General features: G+C 38.8%; 1 protein-coding gene across 3 annotated transcripts in view; it reads right to left on the reverse strand.

The window, feature by feature from the left end:
* Positions 1–8109: 8109 nt before the first annotated feature.
* Positions 8110–25686, reverse strand: part of STK32B (serine/threonine kinase 32B) — a 159403-nt gene continuing 141826 nt past the window's right edge. For all 3 annotated transcript variants that reach the window (XM_030492853.2, XM_030492852.2, XM_030492854.1), the window contains 3 exons: positions 24916–25047; positions 24090–24154; positions 8110–9275 (listed from right to left, as the gene is read on the reverse strand). In XM_030492853.2, coding sequence (XP_030348713.1) covers positions 9137–9275; positions 24090–24154; positions 24916–25047 — 336 coding nt within the window. In that variant the 3' untranslated portion in view covers positions 8110–9136. The remainder of the gene's footprint in view (positions 9276–24089; positions 24155–24915; positions 25048–25686) is intronic.

Raw genomic sequence — 25686 nt, forward strand, 5'->3', positions numbered from 1 at the left:
AGTATGTATATGCCACGTAATGAGCATATCACAGTGTAAAAGATCACAGGAATGGCTGCATCATTTCTATGGAATGAGTTTTGGAATAAGTGTCTTCAAGAAAAATAGAAGCTTATTTTCATCAGGTAATACATTTTAAATCTCATATAACATTTATTTGTGAACTGACTTATAGAGTTGATGGGAAGCGAGAAAAGTTTCTATTTGAAGTGTGCTAAATGGAAAAGGCTTAATTTTTATTCTCAGCTAGTACAAATAAAATAAATACCCCTTTTTCTTCAAGGAGAAAAAAACCAGTCCATTAATCTGTTCATACATATGTATGCTCTTCAAGAAAAGCAGTGATATGTCCCTGGTATAGATACTGGCTCAGTAAATCAATAATCTTGGTCCTACCAACATGTGATGGCAGTACAACAGGGTGGAAGGTGAAAATCAGTGTTGACATACATCAAGGTTGGAAGGATCAAGCTCAGGGAGTTATATGAATTGCTGTAGAACAAATATGCTAAAACCATGCAATAAAATAGCCCAGTGCTTTGTTGTGTACGTAGATGCTCAATGTATACTGATACTCAAAGAAGAAAAAATCTTGAACTCCTTAAAAGACCTTTTGCCAAGAAAAGTAGTATTAAACATGATGGTATGAAATTCTAGAAGTTCATGCATCTTAAAAATGTTAAGGCAGCCTCATATTCATGACTGAAAGTCCTGGTGAGGTAATTGTAAACAATCAATGCAGTTCACAAAGTTTTTCCAGCAAGGGACAGCACAATGTCTTAGAGACACAGAGAGTTTCATTTGTGTGGAAAGCTTGAAAACCCTGAGGGGAAAACAGAGGAGGGTGTTTGTTTTGTGTGTTGCCAGGGGAATGTTTGTGTGTTTAAAAAGGAGATGAATAAGAGTGAGGATAATATGAAGCAAGGAAGGATCCAGAAAAGACTAGTTGTGTGGTCATATTCCTCTTCAAAACAGAAGAAAAAATAAATGGAATGAAATTAAAGACTGGAAGTATGAAATAGTAATTTTTTTTAAATACAGTTCTCATAGTCTGACTGTAGGATTCAATATCTCTACTACAAGTTTTAGCAGATACTTTGTCTTGAAGAAAATAATGAGAATATGGTAATGAAAGTTACTGCTATAATATGAGAGCACACTATCAGTTATACACATTTAGGGGCATTTGTCTGCCCAGATTGAGTGATTATGCCTCTCATTTACAAAAAAGCTATATGGCTTATTCAAATAGCTGTGCCTATAAGATGGCAAAAACATATTTCAGAAATCTCTTTAAAATACATGCTGCTTTACTGGTTGTCTTGCTCTATTTAATGTTTTTTCTTTTTTATTAGTTGTTCAGTATTAATGAGTACCTCTCTGAAAAATCATAGAATCATAGAATAGAATCATAGAATAGTAAGGGTTGGAAAGGACCTTAAGATCATCTAGTTCCAACCCCCCTGCCATGGGCAGGGACACCTTGCCCTAAACCACGTGGTCCAAGGCTCTGTCCAACCTGGCCTTGAACACCGCCAGGGATGGAGCATCCACAACCTCCCTGGGCAACCCATTCCAGTGCTTCACCACCCTCACTGTAAAGAACTTCTTCCTTATATCTAATCTAAACTTCTCCTGTTTAAGTTTTAACCCATTACCCCTTGTCCTACCACTACAGTCCCTAAGGAAGAGTCCTTCCTCAGCATCCTTATAGACCCCCTTCAGATACTGGAAGGCTTCTATGAGGTAACATTAAGCCTGGTAACTGCGGTAAGAGGAATTCTAGCTACAAGAAAGCCCTCTGAACCACTCTGACCAGTGGATTTGGAGGGGTTTCAGCAGGCTTTAAGCATTTCCAAGACCTTTAATTCCTGGAGCTTGTAACTCAACAGTAGCAGTGTAGGTGGAAAACTGGCTCTTTTTTCTGACAGGTCCGTTGGTGGGAGAAGGAGGTGAAGAGGCATGCCTGTGGGTGATATTTGGCAAGAATTTGGGAGGGCAGTGACTGATCTGTGTCAGTCAGAATGTTGTTCAGCAGGGATCATTTTCTCTGTTGCAGTGTTTGCACGTGGATGTTTGCACTCTACAGCCTGGTGGAGTGAATGCCCCTGCCGTAACATGGTAAAGGCAGGATTTATAGGGAACTGTGCTGGTTCTTGCGAGGAGGTGCAGAAGCAACAAGCCAGCTATGATGACAGCTGTCATCCACTTTGCATACTTCTTCATTTCAATCCTTCACAGCTCTCTTGGTTTTGATTCTGCAGCTGCAGAGAGAAATCTTTCACTCGGAGAACCTAGCCTCTTGTGCTCTAACTGGCCTAAGATGGGCAGAGGACAAGACACTGATGATGGCACTGGCTCTGCCTCCGCTCCACTCCCTTGGCCCTTTCCCTACTCTCCAAGATTATATAGCCTGAGCTTTCAAATGTAAGTGGAAAATTCACATTTTTAAAGGAGAAGTTGCATAAAATTTAATGCAGAATAAATCCATAAATCTCCATTATATGGTTGCTCATTATATTGAATAAGCTGATTTCACCGTTACCTGCTTCCCTGATCACTTTCTCCAGTTTATCTCTGGCTTCAAGTTACATCTTATAAAGCAAGCTCAAACTGTAAATTCCCTGCAGTAGTGTCTGGCTTACCTTAATGTGTGGATATAGTTTTCATCATGATAGGGCTCAAGACTTAAAGCATTCTCTCATTACTAATCAACCACACCAAAATTGCCCGAGTAACTTAACACATTGACTGGAGAACGTTATCCTCACTATAGAATTGTATAGAAAAGTTATAACTACTAATTAAATTGTATGGTACTCTTCCAAGAGGGGTTTCTCAAGTATGAAATAATCACTGTGGGAAAATTTCAGGGATATAATATAGCACACATCAAAACACTGAAAAGGTAAGATGAAAAAAATTCTCCACAGCACTAGTTTTAACATATCTTTGCCCATGAAAGTGTCTATGACAAAATCAAATTCCACTCAAAGGGCACTGATTTTACATAAGTCTTTATTCGTGTGCATACATTTTAGAAGGACTCGCATTTTAGGATTGTTCTCAGTTTTATTTCTCATAATGGGTATTGAAAGCTACAGAGCCTTAGATATTCTTACTTCATTGTTTAGAACGGACTTAAAGAAAAACCCCGAATATTGAACAACAAAGGTCTCTGCCTTAACGTTATGATTTTGAGTCTCTGGGAGGACTCATGAGGATTGTTTGACTATTTTGTAAAAAATAGCTTAATTGATTAGATATATTCCTCCTTTCCAATTAAAAATTACAAAAAAAAGGGTGTTTGTGACTCTGAGCCAAGTTCATTGATATATCGAGCATAGCTAATGTCAGTCATTATTAAGGTCCTGATTGTGCTGTGTGTTTCCTCACAAATACAATTATAGCAAGTCAATTTGCATTGGTAAATGAATGCTAAAAATATCTAAATATTTTTTCCTGCTGACCAGAGAGTAGTTGATCCAGTCATTAGGATGCAGATAAACAGAAGTTACTACTCTGATAGAAGCTAAGGTGTTTAAGCACAATGCGCATAAGGAATTAGTTATTTGGCTACTGATATGCAACTACTAGTATGCTCTCCAGAAGAATTGAAAAGCTGTTCTAAAATCACACCAATCTATCATGGAGGTTTTTGCGTGGCATTGGAAAGATTTATAAAAGCTTTACCATTATTCCTCATTCAAAATTTACTGCAGGGCCTGTTGGCAGCATGTGCAAAGGGACTGAACTGCAACTGCTGTGTAGGAAAAAGTAATTCCTGCTTTTCCAAGCACGGCTGATGACTTTGGCTCCAGCAGCTGCTGTAAGTTGTTGTTCCTTTTCCTGCACCAGAAGGCAGAGTCCATTCAGCACAGCACTGCAGGGAAGTGACTCTTGCATTCACTCGCTTCTTGTTTCGATCCTGCATAGGTGAACACAGATGAAATCTGGGCCATTATAAAAATAAGGAGGATTATTTGCAGAACAGTGGTTTGTTCCAGGTCTGATCTTGAGGGAGGTGTTAGAGCAGTGGAAGGTCAAGAAGATACCTGTTTTTTTTTAATTAAAGGCACTTTGAATATCTCCTTGCTTTCCAGCTCCCACAAAAACTGTAAACGTACCTGTCCAAACCCTTTAAGCTGCTCCTATGTTGGCAGGCACCTTTTTCACAGCAAAAGTATTGGCATAGCTACCCAACTGGAAAACAGAAAAATGACGTGGATTTTATTCAGCCAACCACAGTTCCTCAGTACATCCCAATGCGCCAATATTTGTGTTTAGTTTAAACTGTCAGAAATCACTTTGAAATTGTGATCACAGATTTCTGTGAGCAGAAACTTCTAAAACATCTGAAAGAATGGAATGTAAGGGTGGATTGGTGCCTAGCACTTCCTCTATTATGTACTTTGATGTCATTTTGAATAGTGTGTGAAGATCTATTACCAATCCTCCCACCCATCGACCCCCACCCCAAATCTACAGGAAAAACCTCTGGAAATATTTCATTAATCATTTTTGTCAAGACCACAGATGAAAGGAGACATTTGTATTTTATGACAGTTGGTAATTAAACATTTACAGTACAGTGCCAATATTTAATACCAATGTAGAAGGAGCAAACTGAACAGAAGGTAAATCTGGCAGAGTTAAACATAGAGTGATGCAGTGGGAGTGTGCATATGTGATCAGAACTGTAACACCGCAGAGCAAGTGGCATTGCAATAAAATGTTGTAGCAGCAAACTGCTTTTCCAGCTGTGTTAGACTTCCTTCCCTCTTCCCTGGAACTGAAATGAGAAAGAATATTTTACCCCTGAAATGACTTGGAGAAACCAGATGAGGCTTTGGGAGTTAAGACCACTGGCTGTTTGTGCAAGGCAATAAGGCTGTATAGGATAAATGAGTCCCAAGGAGTTTCTTTTGGTTTTATGACTGCTCCGCTTTGTTTTCCCTCTCCATCTCACTGAGTATTTTGTAAAAACCTTCTACATCTTATTTAGGTTGCCTTCCCTCCTTTCACTTCTGCTAGAAAGCAAGGCAGTATTCATTGCAAGAGAATATTTTTGTGTGATTTCTCAGTGCTCTAATATCGCTTTTGCACGTAAGGATAAAAACTATTTAAACTGCTCTCACTCATATTGAAGTGATCGGAAATGTTCGCATTTTTTCATAATAATTAGACTGGATCTCCACAAATTGTCTGTGCCATCACAAACTAGTTTCATCTGACTAAATGTCACTGCACAATGTACATGTCCACATCTGAGCTGTGTACACTGACATACACTGCCTCCATGGTGGCAGAGCTACACAGAGAGCCATCTGCTAAAAGAGATAATCAAGACAGAGCAAGTGCACCACATTCTCTTTGCCGCCTCTTTCCCCCTTGTTTTTGAACCCGGATCTGACTAACAGCTGCATATGTGGACACTTATGTCTAAAGCTAGAGGAGACAAGGCCCAGCCAAGCACTTCTCAAGCTTACTCTCAGGCTGTGTGGCTTTTCCCATATACTTGTGTCCTCACAAAGCACATAGTATACAATATGACCTCTCTTCTTCTTCTGCACCATTATGAGGGCCAGTTCCTTACAGCTATGTTGGTCAAAAGAAAAGATGAACTAAGATTATAGGTTGCCTGGATAGGTTGTAGGTGACACAACCTGAACATTCAAGGTCAGGTTGGATGGGGCTCTGAGCAACTTGGTCAAGTTGAAGATGCAGCCCATAAAGCCAACCATATCGTGGACTGCATCAAAAGGACCATGGCCGGCAGGTCAAGTGAGGTGATTCTCCTTTGCTCTTGTGAGACCCCACCTGCAGTACTGCATTCAGTTCTGGGGCTCCCAACACAAGTAGGATGTGGATCTGTTGAATCAAGTCCAGAGGGGGGCCATGAAGATGATCAGAGGGTTGGAGCACCTCTCCTATGGAGACAGACTGAGAGAGTTGGTCTTGTTCAGCCTGGAGAAGGCTCTGGGGAGACCTTAGATCAGCTTCCTTTAGACCTGTAAAGATGTCCTACAAGAAAGCTGCAGAGAGACTTTTTATAAGAGCAAGTAGTGATAGGACAAGGGGGAATGGTTAAAATGAAAGAGGGGAGACCTAGATTATATAAAAGGAAGAAATTCTTTACTGTGAGGGTGGTGGGGCATTGGCACTCACAACCCCAAGAAGCTGTGGATGGTCCATTCCTAGAAGTGTTCAAGGCCAGGTTGGATGTGGCTTTGAGCAACCTGGTCTAGTAGAAGGTGTCCCTGCCCATGGCAGGGGGGTTGGAACTAGATGTTCTTTAAGGTCCCTTCAAGCCAAACCATTCTGTGAGTCTGTGATGTCTTTGCTCGTTGCAGCGGCATTGGACTACATGACCTTTAAAGGTCCCTTCCAACCCAAACTCTTCTATGATTCTGTGATGTTATGATTCTACCTTGGGTCTCCGTAGTACAGCTCAGGGTATTCTCTGATCTGTGTAATAAGTAGACAAAAATAATAATATGCAGCATAAGGTTCGTCTTGCAGTCAGTGGAAGTGCCATGTACTCTGGATGAAGCTGATTGGTGCTATGATTTCTTTTTTCTGTAGATAGTAGAGTTGTTTGAGAAACAATTGTGTGACAACAAGCATGAAATTAAAGTGTCTGAGTGAGCTTGCATTCATGCACAATACTCAGTGCAAATATATTTAAGTAGATGACATTTGTGGAATAGCCAGGCTTCTTTCAAAACCAGCTTAGAAAAGGATTGGCAAAGACACCCAGCAGCCAGCCAGATCAAACTGCAAATGTTTGATAGAATCCTGCTGCTAATTAAACTCTATCTGCAGAAAACTCCACAAATTTTTAATACAGTCACTGGTGAACTTCTTACACTCTAAAGATTGTGGATCCTTCATTCCATAAACATTATGTTCTATAAACCCAGGCTTCTCTGTGGGTGCATGTGCAGTAGCAGGCAGCGCAGCCCAACAGGAGGGGCTCTGCAAAGCAGAGCAGTTGGCGATGCAGACCTGAGATCCACATGAGGCACATTTGGGGAAGTTTAATTTCAGGTATTATCTCACCAGTTCCTGTGGTCTGCAGGCCCATAGCTGGAAGGATGGCATCAAGTGCTCTCTTGGAGCACATCTTCTGGGTTTACATCATCCAAAAAGAATCTGATTTGGGTGCTACAGTATGAACAAAATGCAGTAGAGCCGTAAGGTTGAGACATTGACTTCAAAAATGCCTTCCCAGCCTGAATTAAGGTGCTAGTACAGTTCCATACTATGTGCTTGATGCTGTACAAGATCACCCACAATAACTCTTCTTGTTCAGAACAACTATAATAGCAGAAAAAAAGCACATGTGCAATTGCCTTTTTTTCCGAAATCAGAAATTTTTACATGGAAAACCTTAATAAATTACTAGCCCTACTTCCAAAAACTCCATGACTCTAATCTATATCACCTGATACATCATGGATCCTGCAAGCATTTACTTGTGAATTAATTACCATCAGTTTAGGTACTCAAGTAAATAAAACCTTTTATTTCTTTCCAGGATCAAGATCCGGCTCAACATCCAAGTTCATAATGCATTTTGATTGGAACAAGAATAGATGTTTCCAGAAATTACTTGAAATGTTATCCACTTTGCTCCTTCCCAAGTGAAACCAATATTAAGTACTATAAGAAAGGATGGACATGAGATAGATAGTTCATTCTGAGCAATGAAATCTGTCCTCTCATGAAAAATCTCTGCTCCTTTGCTTGATCCTCATTAAGGAAGTAGACCAACACCATGCTCAATACACATGTAAAAACTTTACCTTAGTACTTTGTAAACTGCTCTGTTGTTGATAGGAACACCATATAATTTCATGGAGCAATAAAAATCTGTATTTTGTGAAAAATTTTGACAAAAATTACATATAATGTAAAACCAAATTTTAAAATAGATTCAGTTACAAAGAACTTTGTTTTGCGAAAGATAGGATGGAAACAATACAGTAAAAATAGATTATTACAAATAAAATGTTTTTCACTTCCAAAAGCCTAACTTATTTGTTTTAAAAAGTTGAAATGAAATTTGCTTATGGATGGTAACCCTTAAAAATGAAAGCACAGTAGGACAGAACAAGCATGCATTTATTATCAAAATGTGGAATGTACAAGTTGTAAAACACCATAAATGTTTGTAGTTGTGAGAGCTGTTTAAAAAAAAAGATTTTCATGTCAGCAACACTTTGGATAAAGTATGTTTCTTTCTATTCAGGATAGTTCTCATCCAGAATAGATCCATGAAAACAGAGACACATGTAACTTCTTCACATTTTATAACACTTAACTATGGATCTGAGCAAATTCTTAATGTTTTTATCTCTCCTTACTAAGCTGCTTTTAAACTCTGGCTCAGTCAGCTTATTGTTGCAAATAAAAAGGTCTTTCTTTGTCATGGTTAAAATACATACACTACTAATGTGTCTGATCCTGCATCCACTAAAGTCACTAGCAAAACTTTGACTTGGCCAGACTCACATCTTTTACTACAAAGCAGAATGCATGGTGTTAAAGAACAATGTGAATACATTCACACTGCAACTTTTCCAATGGGCTTCAGTTATTTGAATGGAATTATTCAGTGTTTGGCCTATTTGACACTACATTCACATATTTATGTCATACACTTCTGTCATAAACTCAACAGCAGGTGCTCAGAAACAGCTATATCCAGCAGTTTCACAAAATTCCATTTTAATTAATGGAGACAGAGAGGACAACTTAAAGCCTTCAAGATAAAGCTGGCCCACATAGAACTTTGTCTCTTGTGAGTAGCCAGAAACTTGGCAATCTTTGAGAGGCTGCCTAATGAATTGTTTCAAGTTTTCTTCCAGGATTTTGAAAAGGAAAGTCACTCTTACTTATAAAACTGTATTTTGCTGCTGATGGTAATTTTTCTAGTGGCAGAGTCAAAAGAAGAGTGAGGACGTATGTGGAAAGTCTCGGCCAGTGTGCTCTGTGGCTTTGTCTTTGGCTGGGGATCCTGCTTTTGGAGGAGTCAGATGTCCCAGGATCCCAGCTGTGAAGAAGAAGGCATGCACAGAGAGGACCTTTCCTCGCCTTGCCAGGGCCGAAACATGTGTGGGACTGTAGCTCACTAGCTGCTGCAGCCTCTTGTGCAGCCGTGTCCCAGTAAATTGTTGTTACGTCCATCTTGGAGTTTCTCATGGCTCTGAAGGGATGCTCTGCTGTCCATGCTGGAAGTCTGTCCACTTTGATCCTGCTGTCTTCTTAGTCTGCCAAAAGTTAAAATATATTGATATAGCTATCATGTGCCAATACCTGTATCAGAATTATTGCCATTGCTTGTCCTGTGGATAGACACATACCCCAGTGTATAAAACGGATTCCTTCACCATTTGATCTCTATTAACTCCTTAAGACTTATAGCTGCTCTTTCTTTTAAACACTGATGATTGATTCCTCCTAAATATGTGCAGCTGGGTCTTGGTCAAATCCTGCTCCCATTAAAACCTATCATAAATAGCCGACAGAGGAGAGTGCTTTCTCTGGCTTTAACACCTCTGCTCAGACTGTAACTTGACTAAACTATGAGTTGTTGGCTGGGCACACAATGGCAGTAAGCAGCCGCTCTCCTCTGCTGTCCTACAAAATTATCAGTAACCTCCAACAGTAAAAGAGAAAACAACCATGAGAGGAAAGTATATTCGGTATTCCTCTTATTATTACTTCATACACTATCAAAGCCTCCTAGGTGGTTCCAAGGAACAACAACAACAATCCTATGTTGTTTGAAGACTGCAAAGCTGTCTTCTTTTGACATAATTTTCCAGACAACGGCAACAGCCCCAGAGGCACCAGTTGTTTTATCATCAAGCTTCTCAGCATTTCTGTTCAGCAGTGATATCAACTTCTGTGATTTTACTGTGATTCATGTGATATACAAATATTTTCCTCCAAACACAGACACAATGTAAGTACTTTCAAGAAAGGTGTCAAAATTCATGGGGAAGCTGTGAGGTAGGGATCAATTTTTTCTAAAACATGAACACCTGCTCTTTTGGAGGAATTTTTCTGTTTGCTTTCTCAGAATGAGAAACAGCTCTTGATGCATTCCTGAAAAAGGGACCAAGACTTGGCACCAGAGAATACTATGGATGAAGTTCGTTGTTAGACTGATTATAAACGGTATATATGATATACTCCAAAAAAACTTAGCAAGTAACATTGAATATGAAGAAAATACTCAATAGTGGAAAAGCATTCAAGAATGAAATGTAAAGGGTCAGTTTCAAAGGGTAAAATACTTCCAGGTGGCATAAAAACTATGGAGATACCACACTGAAGACTCAGAAGAGAATGTGAAAGGACATGAAAATTCTAAACAGGACAATAACGGATGCTAAAGTAAAAATAATGAAAACACTGTCCATAAAGGCTGAGTTTAAAAGAGCACAAACACAGGAACATTAAATAAAAAGATATAAGTTAGACTGAAAAAAACCCTCAACAATTTAGAGGAACAAATTACTAAAAGCATTTACCCTAATGGTGATTTTTACAAGTGTACCAGAAACACAGTGGTTATAATTGAGTCTACAGGCCAGTGGATGACTGAGATATTAGAGGATAGGATAACAAATATGAGACCCTAGTTGAAAAGACATTATCTTCACCAATGTTCACGACAAACAAGCTTAGAGAAATTCTGTTCTTTATGGGAAATTTATCCATCATGTCCAGTCAAACCATCAGTCAAACAGCTTTAGAATCGGTCATTCAAATGAATGTTGACACAGCATCAAGATTGGATTTTCACCAAAGAACTCTAAGAAAATTACAATATATAACTTCTGCACAACTGAATGGGACACAGAAGTTACTGTTGCAGCTGTCTTGGCACCAATGAATATAGGACAGCAAATGTCATGGCATTTATTTTTTTTTTTAATGTGGTCTTCAGAAAGGGATTAATAGGAAAGTAATTTAACGAGAAAAAGTCTCGAAACAGATTAGGGTCTGAGCTACTGGCCTTTACAAGACTGAAGTATTTATAGGCCTCAAGAGAAAAAGCTACAGTGCTTAGAGACTGATGTTGCAAATTGTGGATCGCAAACCTGTTCATACTGCTAAATAGTGGAGTAAGACAAGTTTTGGCTCGATGGAGATCTGAGGAATCATTGTGTTGGCCTAAGACATGCAAGTGTTTTCTCTCTGAGTTTATTTACTCGGTTCATAAAATGCTGAAAAAGAAGGCATTTAATGCACTGCTAAAATGAATGGGAAAATAAGAACTCTCAATAACAGCATAAAGCAGGAAAATACCCATTTTAACACTTGCACTGGCACAAAGGCAGCATGTAAGGAGGACAGTGGAAAAAGCAAAGAAATGGAGCCCATGCTGAGTTCAAAAGATACCACTGACCAGCCTCAAATTTCCCACTCTCTACAGAGGTGGTTTCTGTTAATTAATTTCCATTATTTTCTTTTATCCTGTTTCTACTTCCCAGATCTATTGTTGAAACATAATTACATTATGGAGGTTTGGAAGTCTAAAGAAATATATTGTCTTAGTAATGCTTCATTGTATTTCCTTTTCAGACATTTACTGTTTCCGTATCTAGATTCACTACCCATATTTACAAGCTATTAAAGTAAGCAATAGGTTATTAATCTAATGATGTAGTAAAAAAATAACTATTAGTTAGCTATTTAATAATTTATCAATCACTTTATTCAGTGACTAAAATAGCATTAAGGACTTCTCTGTAAGGGGCTATTATGGGCATGCTAATACCTAAGTACCTGGGACTGCAGAATTGGACTAAGAATCAGGAGATTCTGATTCTGTTTCTACCTCTGTCACCCTCTGGACAAATTACATCCCTTTTCCGTGCCTCAGCTTCTCTCTTGACAAGTACAAAGAATATAGTGGGGTTAAGCTGAGGGGGAATTATATTTGTACACAAATGTCACATGGTTTGGAGCTCTAGTAATAAATCTGAGCTGGATAAGTTGTGGCTAAGAAATAGAAATAAAAAGAAAATTGAAGCCATGTCTGGACTGATGATACCTTCGATTCTTATCAAATCCATGCCCACAGGAGATTTTTCTGGATAAACTGGTGACAGAGCATGTTACAGGCTTGTCCTTGCAGCACTTAATTAGGCAAAGGATGCAATGGGCAGGAACGTGCCAAGTATTGTGGGATTTTGCTTCTAGTTGCACGTCTAGAATGTGATATTGAGGCAGCTGCTGCTGAGAACGATGGAAGCTGAGAGCTTTGTGCCTATAAGTAGTTCTGTATGCCTCACAGGCCTGAATGAAATGGGGAATTAGGACTGTGAAGACCCAAAGGACTCACACTGCCACCTCAAAGAACAGCATCACTCTTGGTATTGGTTACCTGGCGTGTGATAGAAAGTATAAACAGAAAGCTACTGCATAGCTTGAATTTTACATATCAGTATAAGCATCATGAGAAGTCTTAAGTTTTGGTTTACCTCTCTGACTTAAACAATGGCTGTTTGGTGTTGAGTAGGTGGTAGACAGGTGTAAACTAGCAATGTTGGTCATGCCAGCCCATTTTCTGGATCATCTCACCCAGCAGCCATGAAAAGACTCTGTTCACTTCATTTGGCACAGAGTGAAAATGTTCACGACACCCACAATCTTTCATGCTTTAGCCAGAAAAAGAGAGTCACTTCCTTAAGCTCATGCAAAATCTTATCCTTTGCAAAATCCCATATTTAAGCTTTGTAGGAGCTCATGAGCATCAGGAAAAGCTCACATACTACGAAATCAGTGCAATTCTTTGGCAATAGTGTGTAGGTCCTGCAGTATGCACAAGTCTGTTCAAAAATAATGAGTACTACACTTTGAAAACTTTCTTCTTTCATTTTTTTGCCATCATTTTATCATCAATTGGAGGCAATGATTGTGGAAATGTTGATAACTGATCATGATTCCTGGGAAAATAAGCAGCTTGGCTTGTCATCTGGCTGCCACTGTGGGGAATACAAACGGAGTTTGATACATGGATACTTAATAATTTTTTGTCTGCAATTTTTAAAGGTTTGTCTTATAAATTGGTTCTGGCTGTGATCTCTTTTTGTGACAATTGAAGAAGCTGACAGTATTTTACAATTGTAAATGAGTGTTACTCTTTCTCTTATGTCTAACACCATGATTCTGCTTACTAGTTCTTACCTGCCATGCTTTCATTTAACTACATTTTTAGTGAAAGGGTAAAATAAAGAAGTAAGCAAAGGATCCAGAGCAGATTACTTTTAACTGAATAAACAGATTTAGGAAGAGTATTTTTGCTTTTCAAAACAAAATACCCACCAAATATATCAGAAAAGAGTGAAAATACCTATATTTGTTTTCTTTTTTAAAAAACTTAGCAAAAATAAGCTAATGAGTTGATCAGAAGTACAGGAAATTTGCTTATTTTACACTTCCATCCATAAAGAAGAGACTACTAACCTTTTCTCAGTGTAAATCTTAAGGAAACATGCTAACAAAAAATAACTCCTGGATACAATACTCCTGGATTGTCCACATCCTATTGGTGTGAGCTGCAAATCCCATCTTGCTGTTTCATGCTCAGGTTTGCTTCCCAAGGAAACTGGGGTGCAGGGTGAGGAGCTGGCATATGGTTAGGACATGCAAGCAGAGATAAGCTGCTGGCCAAATTCTGCAAAATTCCCCAATTTGAAAAGAAGTTCTCTAATTTCATAGCCACATATATTAGAACTAATTGATATAATAATCCTGCACAAGATTAAGTTACCTGGTAACCTGAACATCTGCAAAACTATCCACTTCCCATTCCCCAGTGGTATCCAGGAGGACTCTCATGACAGGAAGCAAATAAAGTGCTGCATGGAAACATGATTTCTGTATTTTAGGCATTGCTTACGTTCATACAAGGTAAAAATGGTGCAGGGATTAAAGCCTGGAAGCTGGCACAGACTAGCTTGCATCCTTATGGCTAAACTCTCTAACCTTCAAACCAGAGCTGCTGTATTCCAGCTGCCTATAGGCAGCCTTTGGTCTATGCTAACCTCTGAAATGTGAAGGGAATTGCTTCAGAGAGTGATTTTGGCCTGAGAAAAATTATGCCAGGAACCATGCTAACAACTGAGAAGTATGGAAGTTTGCCTATATCCTGCCTTTAAAAAATAGACAGAAAACAACAATAAGGTGGAAAATGAAGGATAAAGAATAAAAAGGAGTAGAAACAGAAGAAGGAGAGTTAAACACTTGAAAAATGAGGAAGGATTCAAAAGAATCCCCAACTATGGCAATCTAATTAATTAAACTGACTAATTATATACATAATTAAAACTATCACAAAAGACAGCTGTATATAGCTAATGTTCTTTTTTATTAAAAAACCTTTTTACACCTAACAGAGGAGCAGTAACCATGGCAGAGTTAATAATGGGCTTTCCTTCAGCTTGTGCACAGAGTGATCTCAGTAGTGCTTTCAGGAAAATAGAAATCAATGAAAAGTGCATGAATTTGCTAAGCATTTCCAAGTAAACAAAGAAGGCACAATCTTGCTCTGTGCCAGAGGAAGCTAGGGGCAGACCAGGGCAGACTTAAGGGCTGACTGGAACAGAGTCAACACTCATCACTCAGCAACGTCAATGCTGAGTCACACAACTCCAAACTGAAAATTAGTCTGTAAGCTCAGATAATTTCCCCTTGCTCTAGAGTGTGTAGAGAATCAACGTGAGCAGAGCAGCTTTAAATGGAACACAGTGCTACTGTGTAGTAGCAGGTGTGTAGTAGTAGTACTGCGTAGTAGCAGCTATGTATTTTGGAAGACCTGGGTACAACTATTAACCTCATCAAATCACTAGCAAGTGTGGATGTCACGAGTCTTTAGTTCTTCCTTGATAATGTTTACACTTATAACCTCTTGTTCTTGGCCTCCTGCCCCATGGCTAGGTACATATGGCTTAAATGCAGTTGCCCTGCAAGTGGTGTTTGGTGCTGTACGAGATGTCCTTGACTACCTGACACGCAGAGCAGGTGTGTGCAACAGCAGACCACAGATGACCTGTGCCTGTTGGACTGGCAGGCAAGCATTTAGTTTTGCAGAGATGAGCTGAGCCCACAACTGTAGGCTGGATTTTATGTCTGTTAACTGTAGACAACTGAAAGATTAGTTCAAGCGCTCTCTAAAGGATAAATAGAGGCACTAACATAGGTTAATTAGTATCAGTCTAAGTTATCTAATTACATGTGTCACAGATCAACCTTGGGAGATACAAGTCTCTCCTCACTGATTACTAAAGGAGCTTAAGCTAAACAAATGATTTTTAAATTGATTAGTTTAAAGGAATATGGTCTTGTTGTACCTTTAGAAAAACAATTATACCTTTCGTCTCTGAACCTCAGATTCAAGGCCCTTCCTGTCTAGCAGCTGTATAAGCTCACTGCACACTGCACTGTTTAGCAGAGCCAATTTACTTCTGGATTAGAGTTAATTTACACCCACACTGTTCAGGCATACAGAAATTGAATGGTCCCATCAGCCTGGAACATAGCACACACTGCTGAACACTGCCAGGAGCTGGGTAATGAAGTCACTGAGGAGCACAGGGGTGCAATTGCCTGTTCATCCGTGCAGGCGTGCCTGTAGCATATTCAGGCTTTGGGTTTGCCAGCAATAGCTTTTCTGCATGACTTGGGCTGTATCTTGAAAAATACTTTGTTGTCTAATTCCCATTTATTTCAGATACTTTTGAAAATCTTGTGTACACCCTTTGCGGTAGGAGTTGTTATGCGCCTAACCAATATTTAACTCGGTCTGTCTTTGACCGCAAACATGTACTCTTGGTGCTGACTGCTTTGACAGAAACATTCATAACCTCAGGTCTGTTTTCTTAATACACTGTGATGTATGTGTTTTGATAGCTCAGTAGATTACCATGTAGTCATTCAAATAACTCTGTTTTAACTCCATTTAAATTTAAATGACTGAGACACAGACTAAAGTTATTCTGTATTACACTTGAATGTGAAAAGTAAAATTTTGGAGGAAGTATCCCCAAGTAGCACAGATGTCTTCTTGTACCACTGACACGACATTTACTCCCACCCTTTCTAAATATCCTGGGGGAAATATGCTTTTACCATGGATAATTGATTCAGGTTGATAGCTCCTGCTGAGTAATTATGCTCAGTAAATGCCTGTGAATATAATTTTCTATCAACCAGCAATTTATAATCAAGCATAATGGGTTCAGGTGCACATACAGCATGAGTGACATGTGAAATACTAGCATGTGGAAGTCAAGTGACAAATTATAATGCATGGTATAGCATGTTGACCTGCTATGTCTTGAGACCTCAGGTTTACCCTGGGAGTTGATAAAGCAAAATAAGAGTGAAGACATGAAGTAAATAAATGAAAACATCAAATGATGTGCAGCCATTTAAGAAACTGAGACTGAACCAACCAATTAAAATTAATACTGAAGTCACATTCAGTCTAGTAAAATAGGTATCTCTTGGAAGTGGGTTATTGTTCATCCAAGACCAGATGCATCCTAAACAATATCTGTCTTGTTCAGCCACATTTAAAGTGTGAACTACTTTTTGTAATTTTGGTACATCTGTAGATCCAAATGCACAAGGAACAGGAAGGCAGCTATGAAATTTCCCAATAATGTATTGGTTATTAGACTTTGCGGGACCGTAGAGAGAAAATTTTATTTCTAGTTAGCCAAAATCCAGTTTATAAACTACAGACATTTGCCCATGAATAAGAATATTTCTCAGCAGTGTGGGCCAAAACTCATTCTCAAGACATTAATTTCCTAGCCTGCCTTTGGTGTGTATCTTGAAGGATGCAGGCTCATCCTTTTGTTCAGTTGTCAGCAGATGGATAGATCAGAGGAGTTGCTATGAAATATTCTCTTCCTTTATTCTTTCTGGTGAAAGGCAAAATGATACTTTGGGTCAAGTCCAAATGAAACATACAGGGAGAAGGACAATTCTTCATCTGCATCTACAGTTAGATCTTCTTTACTGGAAACATATTCTCAGTCACCGCCATCTCCACTGAGACCCCAGACCCCAGACAAGGAAGATTTCAGAGGAGATGGAATGAAGAGGCCTATTAGCAGACAGCAGATCACAGAAACAAGCATGATTTTGCTAACAGACTCAGAATTTAAAGACAAATAATAATATGATGCCTGTAAATCCCTGCTGCCTTTGCAGTGACGGTGATACAGGTCTGCAGCTCTGTGGAAAGAGGCTGTGACCCCGTGGGAAGCCCATGCTGGAGCAGGCTCCTGGCAGGACCTGTGGCCCCATGGAGAAAGGAGCCCACACTGGCGCAGGTTTGCTGCAGGACTGGTGATCCCGTGGGGGACCCACACTGGAGCCGTCTGTTCCGAAAGGACTGAACCCCATGGAAGTGACCCACACTGGAGCAGTTCATGAAGAACTGCAGCCTTTGGGAAGGACTCATGTTGAAGAAGTTCATGAAGGACTGCCTCCTGTGGGAGGGACCCCACCGTGGAGCAGGGGAAGAATGTGAGGAGTCCTCCCCTGAGGAGACAGGAGTGGCAGAGACAACGTGTGATGAACTGACTACAAGCTCCATTTCTGTTCCCTTGTGCCACTGGGGGAAGGAGGGATTGAAAATTGGAAGTGAAATTGAGCCTGGGAAGATGGGAGGGGTGGAGGGAAGGTGTTTTAAGATTTAGTTTTTATTTCTCATGGTCCTGCTCTGATTTGATTTGTAATAAATGAAACTAATTTTCTGAAGTTGAGTCTGTTTTGCCTGTGACAGTAACTGGTGAGTGATCTCTCCCTGTCCTTATCTTGACCCATGAGCCTTTCATTATATTTCCTCTCCCCTGTCCATCTGAGGAAGTGAGTGACAGAGTGGCTTCGGTGGGCGCCAGCATCCATCTGGGATCAACCCGCCACAAAAGCCAGTCTGGATCTGCCTGATTATTGGGACCTGATTATAAACATTCTTAGACCGGAACAAGCATCTGGGAGAGGGTTGGTTCGGCCCTACCCTTCTCCTTGCAGCAGCAGGCTTCCAGGAATCAGAGCCTGAGAGTTTCCAGGGAGTAAACACAGCCTGCACTGACCTCTCTGCTGGCTCATCTCTCTCTACCTAATCCTCATGCGAGATTTCTCTGCCAAAATCCAAAACTTAGATTCACAAGAATCTTCTTGTGAAGTCTAGTTAACCATGCAACTCTTTCATTCCCTGAAGGATGGAGCTCCCAAAAGGAGACTTAGCTGGTAGTTCAGTTGTAATCACACAGCGTAACTCACAGCCTTTAGTTAACCACCAAACCTCCCTACACAATGCGTAGGGAAGGTGGGTGCCTGACACAGGGATCCACAGAAGCCACTGCGTCATACACCAAGCCATCTAGACTAGTCACAAAGGTACACCCACAACAGAAGTATCATGCCCCAGGTGGGACACAAGAAGAATATCTCCAGCTGAGCTTCACAACCCTGAAGTTTTCCCAGGGAATAAATGCCTTACTTCCCCTGGAACACAGCAAGGGACAATCTGAATCTTACCTAAATCTCTTACTGCCCTAAGTCTTCATTATTTTCCTTATTTCCAGAAACAAGATTCATACATATACACATACATATATACATTTTATTGTGCAACCCGTGTACTATTATGAAGATTCTATATGAAGATGGAGACCTTATAATTGGTAAAAAAGCATAAAAACACATACCCAGCCACTCCATCTAACCGAGATTCCAGTCTTTCATATTGGAGCATTTAAAACACTGGAGTACAGTGTCAAGGAACAAGTCAAATGGAGACACATGTCTGCTGTGGCATTTCCTCCTCACATTTCCAGACTTCCCAAACCAATGAGTGCATAGGAGGTCTCGTGTCTCATGGACCTTGATAGATTTTTTCCCATGAATTTTTTCTAATCATTTTCTGAATTTTTTTGTATCTTTAGCATTCAAAGCACCATTCAGTGCCATGCTGCATTGCACATAAAAGCGTTGTTTTCTTTTAAACCTGCAGATAACATTGTGGCCTTGAGTTACCAGAAAGAGTGAATAATTGTTGCTTAGTCATCTCAATAAGTTTCATAAGGAACCAGAACTGTAAGCAGAATAGAAAATGCAGGTGTATGTATATGAACATATAACTGCCTGCACACAATAACATCTCAGTGTTCATTTTTCTATAGCTTTCTTTGCAGTTTGAGCATATTAACACCTTTTAGTTTTCAAATAACATTGTGCTATCCACAGTCCTTACAAAATCTCCCTCCTTCATAACTGAAGCTAATTTAGATTCTACTGTCCCAAAGATAAAGTTTAGATTATTTTCTTCCTTTCTTATTTGCATTTATCAGTACTGAATTTCAGCTGCCATTTTCTTACTACCCTGCAACTAAGAACCATGACTATTATAATCCACTGCAGCTCTTTGCAGCCAGATTTAGTTTTGACTATTCTGGTATCAGAAGAGGACTTTATCACCTCACTGTTCACCTTACTTTCCAACTCATTTATAAATATATTCAATAGATACACAAAGTATCAGAATGATTGGCAATAATAATATCATTACTGGCTTGTTTCTGCACTGCTTCTGGAACTGGCCTCAAAATGCTTTCCTAAAACAGATGAGTTCAGTCTTCGTGATTCAGTCTTAATTTACGGAGGCTCATAACAAGTGAGAATTTACACTAGTGCAGGACACGGAGACAGATAAAGAGAAATAATGAAGGTAACCCCTTCTGGTCACTGAACAGTCATGACACGTTAGGCAGCCTTCATTTATCGTAGATATGATAACCTATTAAATAGATGTAACCTATTAAAAATAGTCTTACATAGTGCTCAGAATCAGACAGTTTTGGTTTATCTCCAAAGTCTGAAATGTAAAAATGAAAACTTTTATTTTCTCTGCCTATGAATTGACTTTTGATTAGTTTTTGTGAAGTGTATTTGTGTTTACTTTTCTGAAAATGGAAACAGATGCTGGCCTACCGTGCTGAGGATCTACATCTGTTACCCTGACCCTTCCAGGACCACGTTTCAGCACATCGAATGCTCTGATACATGCACCACCACACAATCTTTAATTCCCAAAGTTGGATGTCTGTTTGGTGAAGTGTAGCCCCTACACTGATATGGTTACTGGCTTGGGCCATTTTTCCTGGCAGTCTTTGAAAATGAGGTTTCAGACATTCATTAGCTTTATTTTTCCCTCCATGAAACTGTGAAGGGAGCACATTACTGAAACAATGGCTTTTGTGTGATCCCTCTTTTCCCTAAAAAAGTGAATTTGAATATATGCCTACAGAAAGATTACTAGCTTGGACCTGGTATGCTCGACTCTTTAGGCAGCTTGGCTTGGTATAATGAAGAGAGTGACATTTGGACTGGTAATTCTAAGCCAGTAATAATGAGCAGGAGTCAAAGGCAGAGTGAAAGGGCTTATTTGACCAAGCATCAGTTATTAGTGCCCAAAACCAAACCAGATTCAATCATGTTCTTTCTAATTAGGTGAGAATGCAGGAGCAATCTCTAAAAGCAGACATATCCAATACAAAAGGAACAAGAAATGGATCAGTGAAGAGCAGCCACTTGAAATGCTCAGAAAGAGATGGATTTAAACTGAATTAAGGTCAGCAGAAGTGGCAAGAAAAGAAAAGTTGTGCTGTAGCCTCATCCATAGAGCATTCAGATATTATGGGGATTATGATAATATAAATATCTCCAGAGACACTAAGTGACATAAAATACCTATTAAGAAAAGTACATTCAGTGAGGTATATTGCAAACCATTATGAATATTCAATACCAATCAAACTGAAATGAAAGAAAGCACCCAGGGACTCTGAATTTGAATCTGAAAAGACAACTGAAAAGAGGAAAAAAAAGGAACTACAAAGAGAGTGATAATAAATTTCATCTTATTAAAAATGCAGAGAATATTAAGTAAGCTCTTCACCTATGATATGGACAAAATCAGACAACGTGATTTTAAGCATCTTTATATGCTTAAAATATGCTCCCTCAACTTCTGTTGTTTATTGTGGGAACAGAGAGATGTCTGTTCACCTAGAACTGTTCAATACCTTTTAGGAAAGAACTAGGTATGGTGAAACAGTAGGAAGTACAGCAGGGAAAGAGAGGGAAACGCAAAGCAGCCATCTGCCTGCTTCAATCTGTGGCAGAATTTTTTTTGTGGTTGCACTGAACAAATACTGAGACAAGAAATAAAGTGTACCAGCAGCTTAGGACAGAGGCAAGCCTGTTCACATCAGTGGGGACCAGACAGCTGAATCTCATAAGAATGCTATTGGGGGATATTAGTATTAAGTAAAAAACCCTCCACTTTCAAAACCATTAGTATTTTTTTAGATGTGTCCACTAGAATTATTAAAACTATGGATATTTTCCTTATTGCTCCACTGCATTTATTAAACTAGTTTTGCAGAATTCTAACCCATTTTCATGTACACTGGAGATATGAAGTACATACTCTACTCAGTAAAAGGTAGCTATATGATTTTACTTTCATTAGCAGCCTGATAATTTTGATGAAAAATTTGTGAAGCATCTAACTGAGGAGTAGGTCTTTCCTGCGTTTTCTCCTGTTCTTTGTTTGCTCATCTCTTTAATCTTAAAGACATCTTTCAGGGAGAAGAGGCGGCTCAGGAACCAAAAAGGGTAAGCAATATGATTACACTACAAGGAAATATTAAATCTGTTTCTTCATTTTTGGCTATTTCAGGTTTTGGGCATTCATAAAGAGATGTAGATGCACGTGAAGATTTGTTTAGTGATAATGCCACAAAAATAGCAAAATTATCTGTGCTCAGCTTTTTAATAAAGCTGGAAAGTGTGGCTTTATCTGTACAATAATCCTTCCACCCACCACCCCCCCTAAAAAAAAAAAAAAACCCACATTGAAAATATAGCCTCCAGCTGCTAAATGAGATCAGGTTCTTGAAAAATTGCTGTGAAGTCTGTGGGAATACACATTCAGATACTGTAGAATTAGTGCTGCATTTCTAGATGTAATAAAGCATCTGTCTATAGAACTAGATTTAAAACCAGAAAAAAATAATTTGTCAGCAAAATCCATGTAAGCACAACCTCAGCCTGTACATACAGCCCTGAGGGCATAGAAAGGTGTAAAGAAAGCCACGATGAATTACTCTGGCGTATATTGAGTAGCCTTTTCTTTCCAATACAATGATACCTGAGTCTCTCATTGCTCTTATTTTATTCCCATTAACTGGAATTCAGTTTGCACTTCAAAAATTTGACCTCTGCTTCCCCCCTTATTAGCATTTTTCTCTTTGAAAAGTATTACAGAAGTCTCTCCCTGTCCTTCTTCAGCTCTAATACAATTTAAACAAGAAATGATTGTAATCAGTCTTTAGACAATGAGGGATCGGTTATAGGTCTATACTAAATGTTTTCCTTTACCTTGTCAAAGCAAATCAAGCAATGACCAAAACACATGCTGTTCTGAATGGAATGCACGTTTTATCTTTTGCTTCCATTTTGCTTGTACTCCATTTAAATTTCTCCTTGATCTCTCATCAGCCTTTCAGAGTCCTTTATAGCTTGTGTTGTTACTGTAATTGTGCAATATGAAACAAATGAAAAAATCTATGAACTGCTAAGAGAAATTTAAGAATAACAAACCAAAACCATGTCAATAGAAACTGTGTAATGCCATTAAGCGCATGCAAAGGGATTTTGAAAGTGTTTTACAAAACCTGTTATTTTATTCTATCTTTCAAAAATTGCTGTATATTGGGTTTCCTTGATGTATGGCTGAGTCTTACATACATATGACAGAGTCATATCTGGAAATGAACTAGTTGTATGAACAACTTATCAGAAATATTAAATGGATATATCAAAGTCATTTTTCTTGATCTTGTTATTACAATCTTAATCCTTTTGGGGTTTGTGGGTTAATAAAAATCCTACAAAGTTTAGGAATTCCCTTGTTCACTGACACCAGAACTGATTCAGAGCAATCAGCCAAGACCTTTCCGAAAAACTCTTAAGAGCTGACTTGGTCTGGATTTTCCTGCTTATGGCTCTTACATAAACATATGGCTCTCTTGTGCTAAAGATCACACAAAATAACATGAAGTATCTGTCAGACCATCTTTTCCTTTGCAAGTCCTCGCTGCAGCTTCTGTGAGCCATCAGTATTGGTCATAGACATGTCCCACATTGTAACAGGAAAAATGGGGTTGTGCATGGCATAATTTCCTTCATGGCATCATGTCAATTGTGCAAAGTTGACAATCCCTTTCCCAGTTTTATTTACAGAAGACAGTAGTTATCTGCATTGTAAGCAATAAGTAAGATAGTCACCACTTTTTAATTAATTTCTTACATTTCACAACTCCATCAGAAAGGCTTGCAGATATAATTAGGTCAAATAAAACCACTTGAATATACTTAGATGAAATGCAAAAATTTGACCAGACACAAACAACTCCCCTTTTATGAGCTATATCTTTTAATACAAAGGAGTCCATAGTGGCACCAACTCACACACAGTGAACTATGTGAAATGCAGTGTATTAACTGGACTAGGAAGGTTATTGACACCCTTGGGATTCAGACTTGTGCCTGTTGAAACAACTAGAGTTGAAATACACTCTTTTTTATAGTGGTGAAGTATGAATAGTGTTTCCAAGTCAGAACACTGCTGTTCATAGTATTAAAATTTCACAATTTATTACTTCTCTTAGTTTTGTTCAAGTTGTTAAAAAGCCCCTTTCATCTGTTCCTTTTGCTTAATTGCTAACAGTTTCTCTGGAGAGTGACAATGACATTTACTTTATCTCTCTAACACAGTTTGATCACAAGACCTTCTGCTAGCTTTCGGAGGTGGAAAAACTACCAAACCATCACACTATAAGAAGAAATCAATGGAAATCCAGCCTTTGAGACCATGCTGCTCTGATCATTAATCACCTTTCCTTACATTGAGAAAAAGAAAAAGTAAATCTCAAATTCATTTCAGTAGTGAATGCTAACCAGTCAGTAAGAAATGCACTTACTTCTCTCTGTTGAATATGATGAATTCTTTCCTAACGGTTTCCAAGCACTGCTGCAGGTGCACGTTCTTTAAAAAACAACACGAATAAGTTGATTAAAAAAGATGGAAAATCAGACAAAAATCACAACAACTGAAACAATACTGAACAAAGAGGCTTATGAATGGATACTATCAAAATGCATTTTGAAGGCTCTTCAAAAGTGGGCTGTGACAGCACAATCAATCTTTCTTTTAGAAGAAATTCCCCACAAAGAATTTTATGTCTGATAGCTCTAAGAAGAACAGCTTGCATGAGCATTCAAAATCATTAAGAGCAGCAACAGAATTTCTAAAACCTCACTGAAATGAAAATAAAAGTCTGGAAAATTATTATTTCTTAATTTTCTCCAAAGTGTAGACTGTTTATACAAGAAGTCATTCTACATGGGACACATTAATCAAGACTGCAAGAAACAGCTTTAAAACATCTATAAATAATGAGCTTTTCATGCTGCATAGTTTTCATTTTTCATATTATCACTGGATAAATACTCTTTGTATCTGTCCATGTGTGGGAAGCATATTTGCCAACTGGCAACACTTTTTCATACTTTAAATGAGCATCTGAATTTTAAAAAAGATTACAACTTAAACATGCTATTACTATTTGAAATAAATGGTTGCTTTTCATCTTGCTTTGGAGATCATTTATGCTGTATGTAAAATGACAGACATAGAGATTGAGTTTATTTTCAGAGATGATAAAACTGAACCTTGATAAAACTGAGTTTGTCTATTAAAGAGTTTAAATGAAATGCCACTGACTGCAGCCACAGTCCCCAGCTTACCAGTGGGCAGGTTTCCTTAGCTCCATCTTTGGCTTTGTTTTTGGCAAGTCGCTTTTTCTTTTTATGGAGAGGCTTGGACTCTAAAATCATTTCTTCAAGTTCAAATGTAGGATCACAGTTCAGTCTTCCTTTCTGGTACAAAAGGATTCAAAGTTACTCTTTGAACCATCATTGTGGTTTTTCAGTTTGCCCGTCAAGTGTTAATACCATTAATAATGATCCAGCTTCATAACCCCAGTAAAATGAAAACTATCTTTTTAGGCCTGGACTGATGCTTGAAGTTTAAATAAGGGAGATAAGATAAAAATCATATTATAAAGCAGTGGTAAAGAGTTAGATCTTCTTTCTAGTTATACAAGGATGTACTCCTACAGTGACTCCAATTATGTCACTCCAATGAGATTAATCCGTCCCAGGGCATTCATCAGAATATCAGTTAGTGCTGAACACAAATGGCAACTGTAATAGTGCAGGAAGGATGGAGAGTACTTCTAAGACCTTACTTGTTAAAATCTGCTTTTCTGAAGAGTTGAAGATGGATTCAATCACCTAGCTCCTGTCCATGGTAACAAAGGAAAGAGCAAGCCTTTTTTGGTTAGCAGCATTTATATCAAAAACCAGTTCATAGAATCATAGAATCACAGATTACCAGGCCGTAAAGGACCTCAAGGATCATCTGGTCCAACCTTTCTAGGCAAAGCATGACCTTGCCTAGATGTCCCGGCAACACTGTCCAGCTGAATCTTAAGTATCCAACATTGGAGAATCCAC

The sequence above is a fragment of the Strigops habroptila genome, chromosome 7, assembly GCF_004027225.2.
Source record: "Strigops habroptila isolate Jane chromosome 7, bStrHab1.2.pri, whole genome shotgun sequence".
Classification (NCBI taxonomy): Eukaryota; Metazoa; Chordata; class Aves; order Psittaciformes; family Psittacidae; genus Strigops; species Strigops habroptila.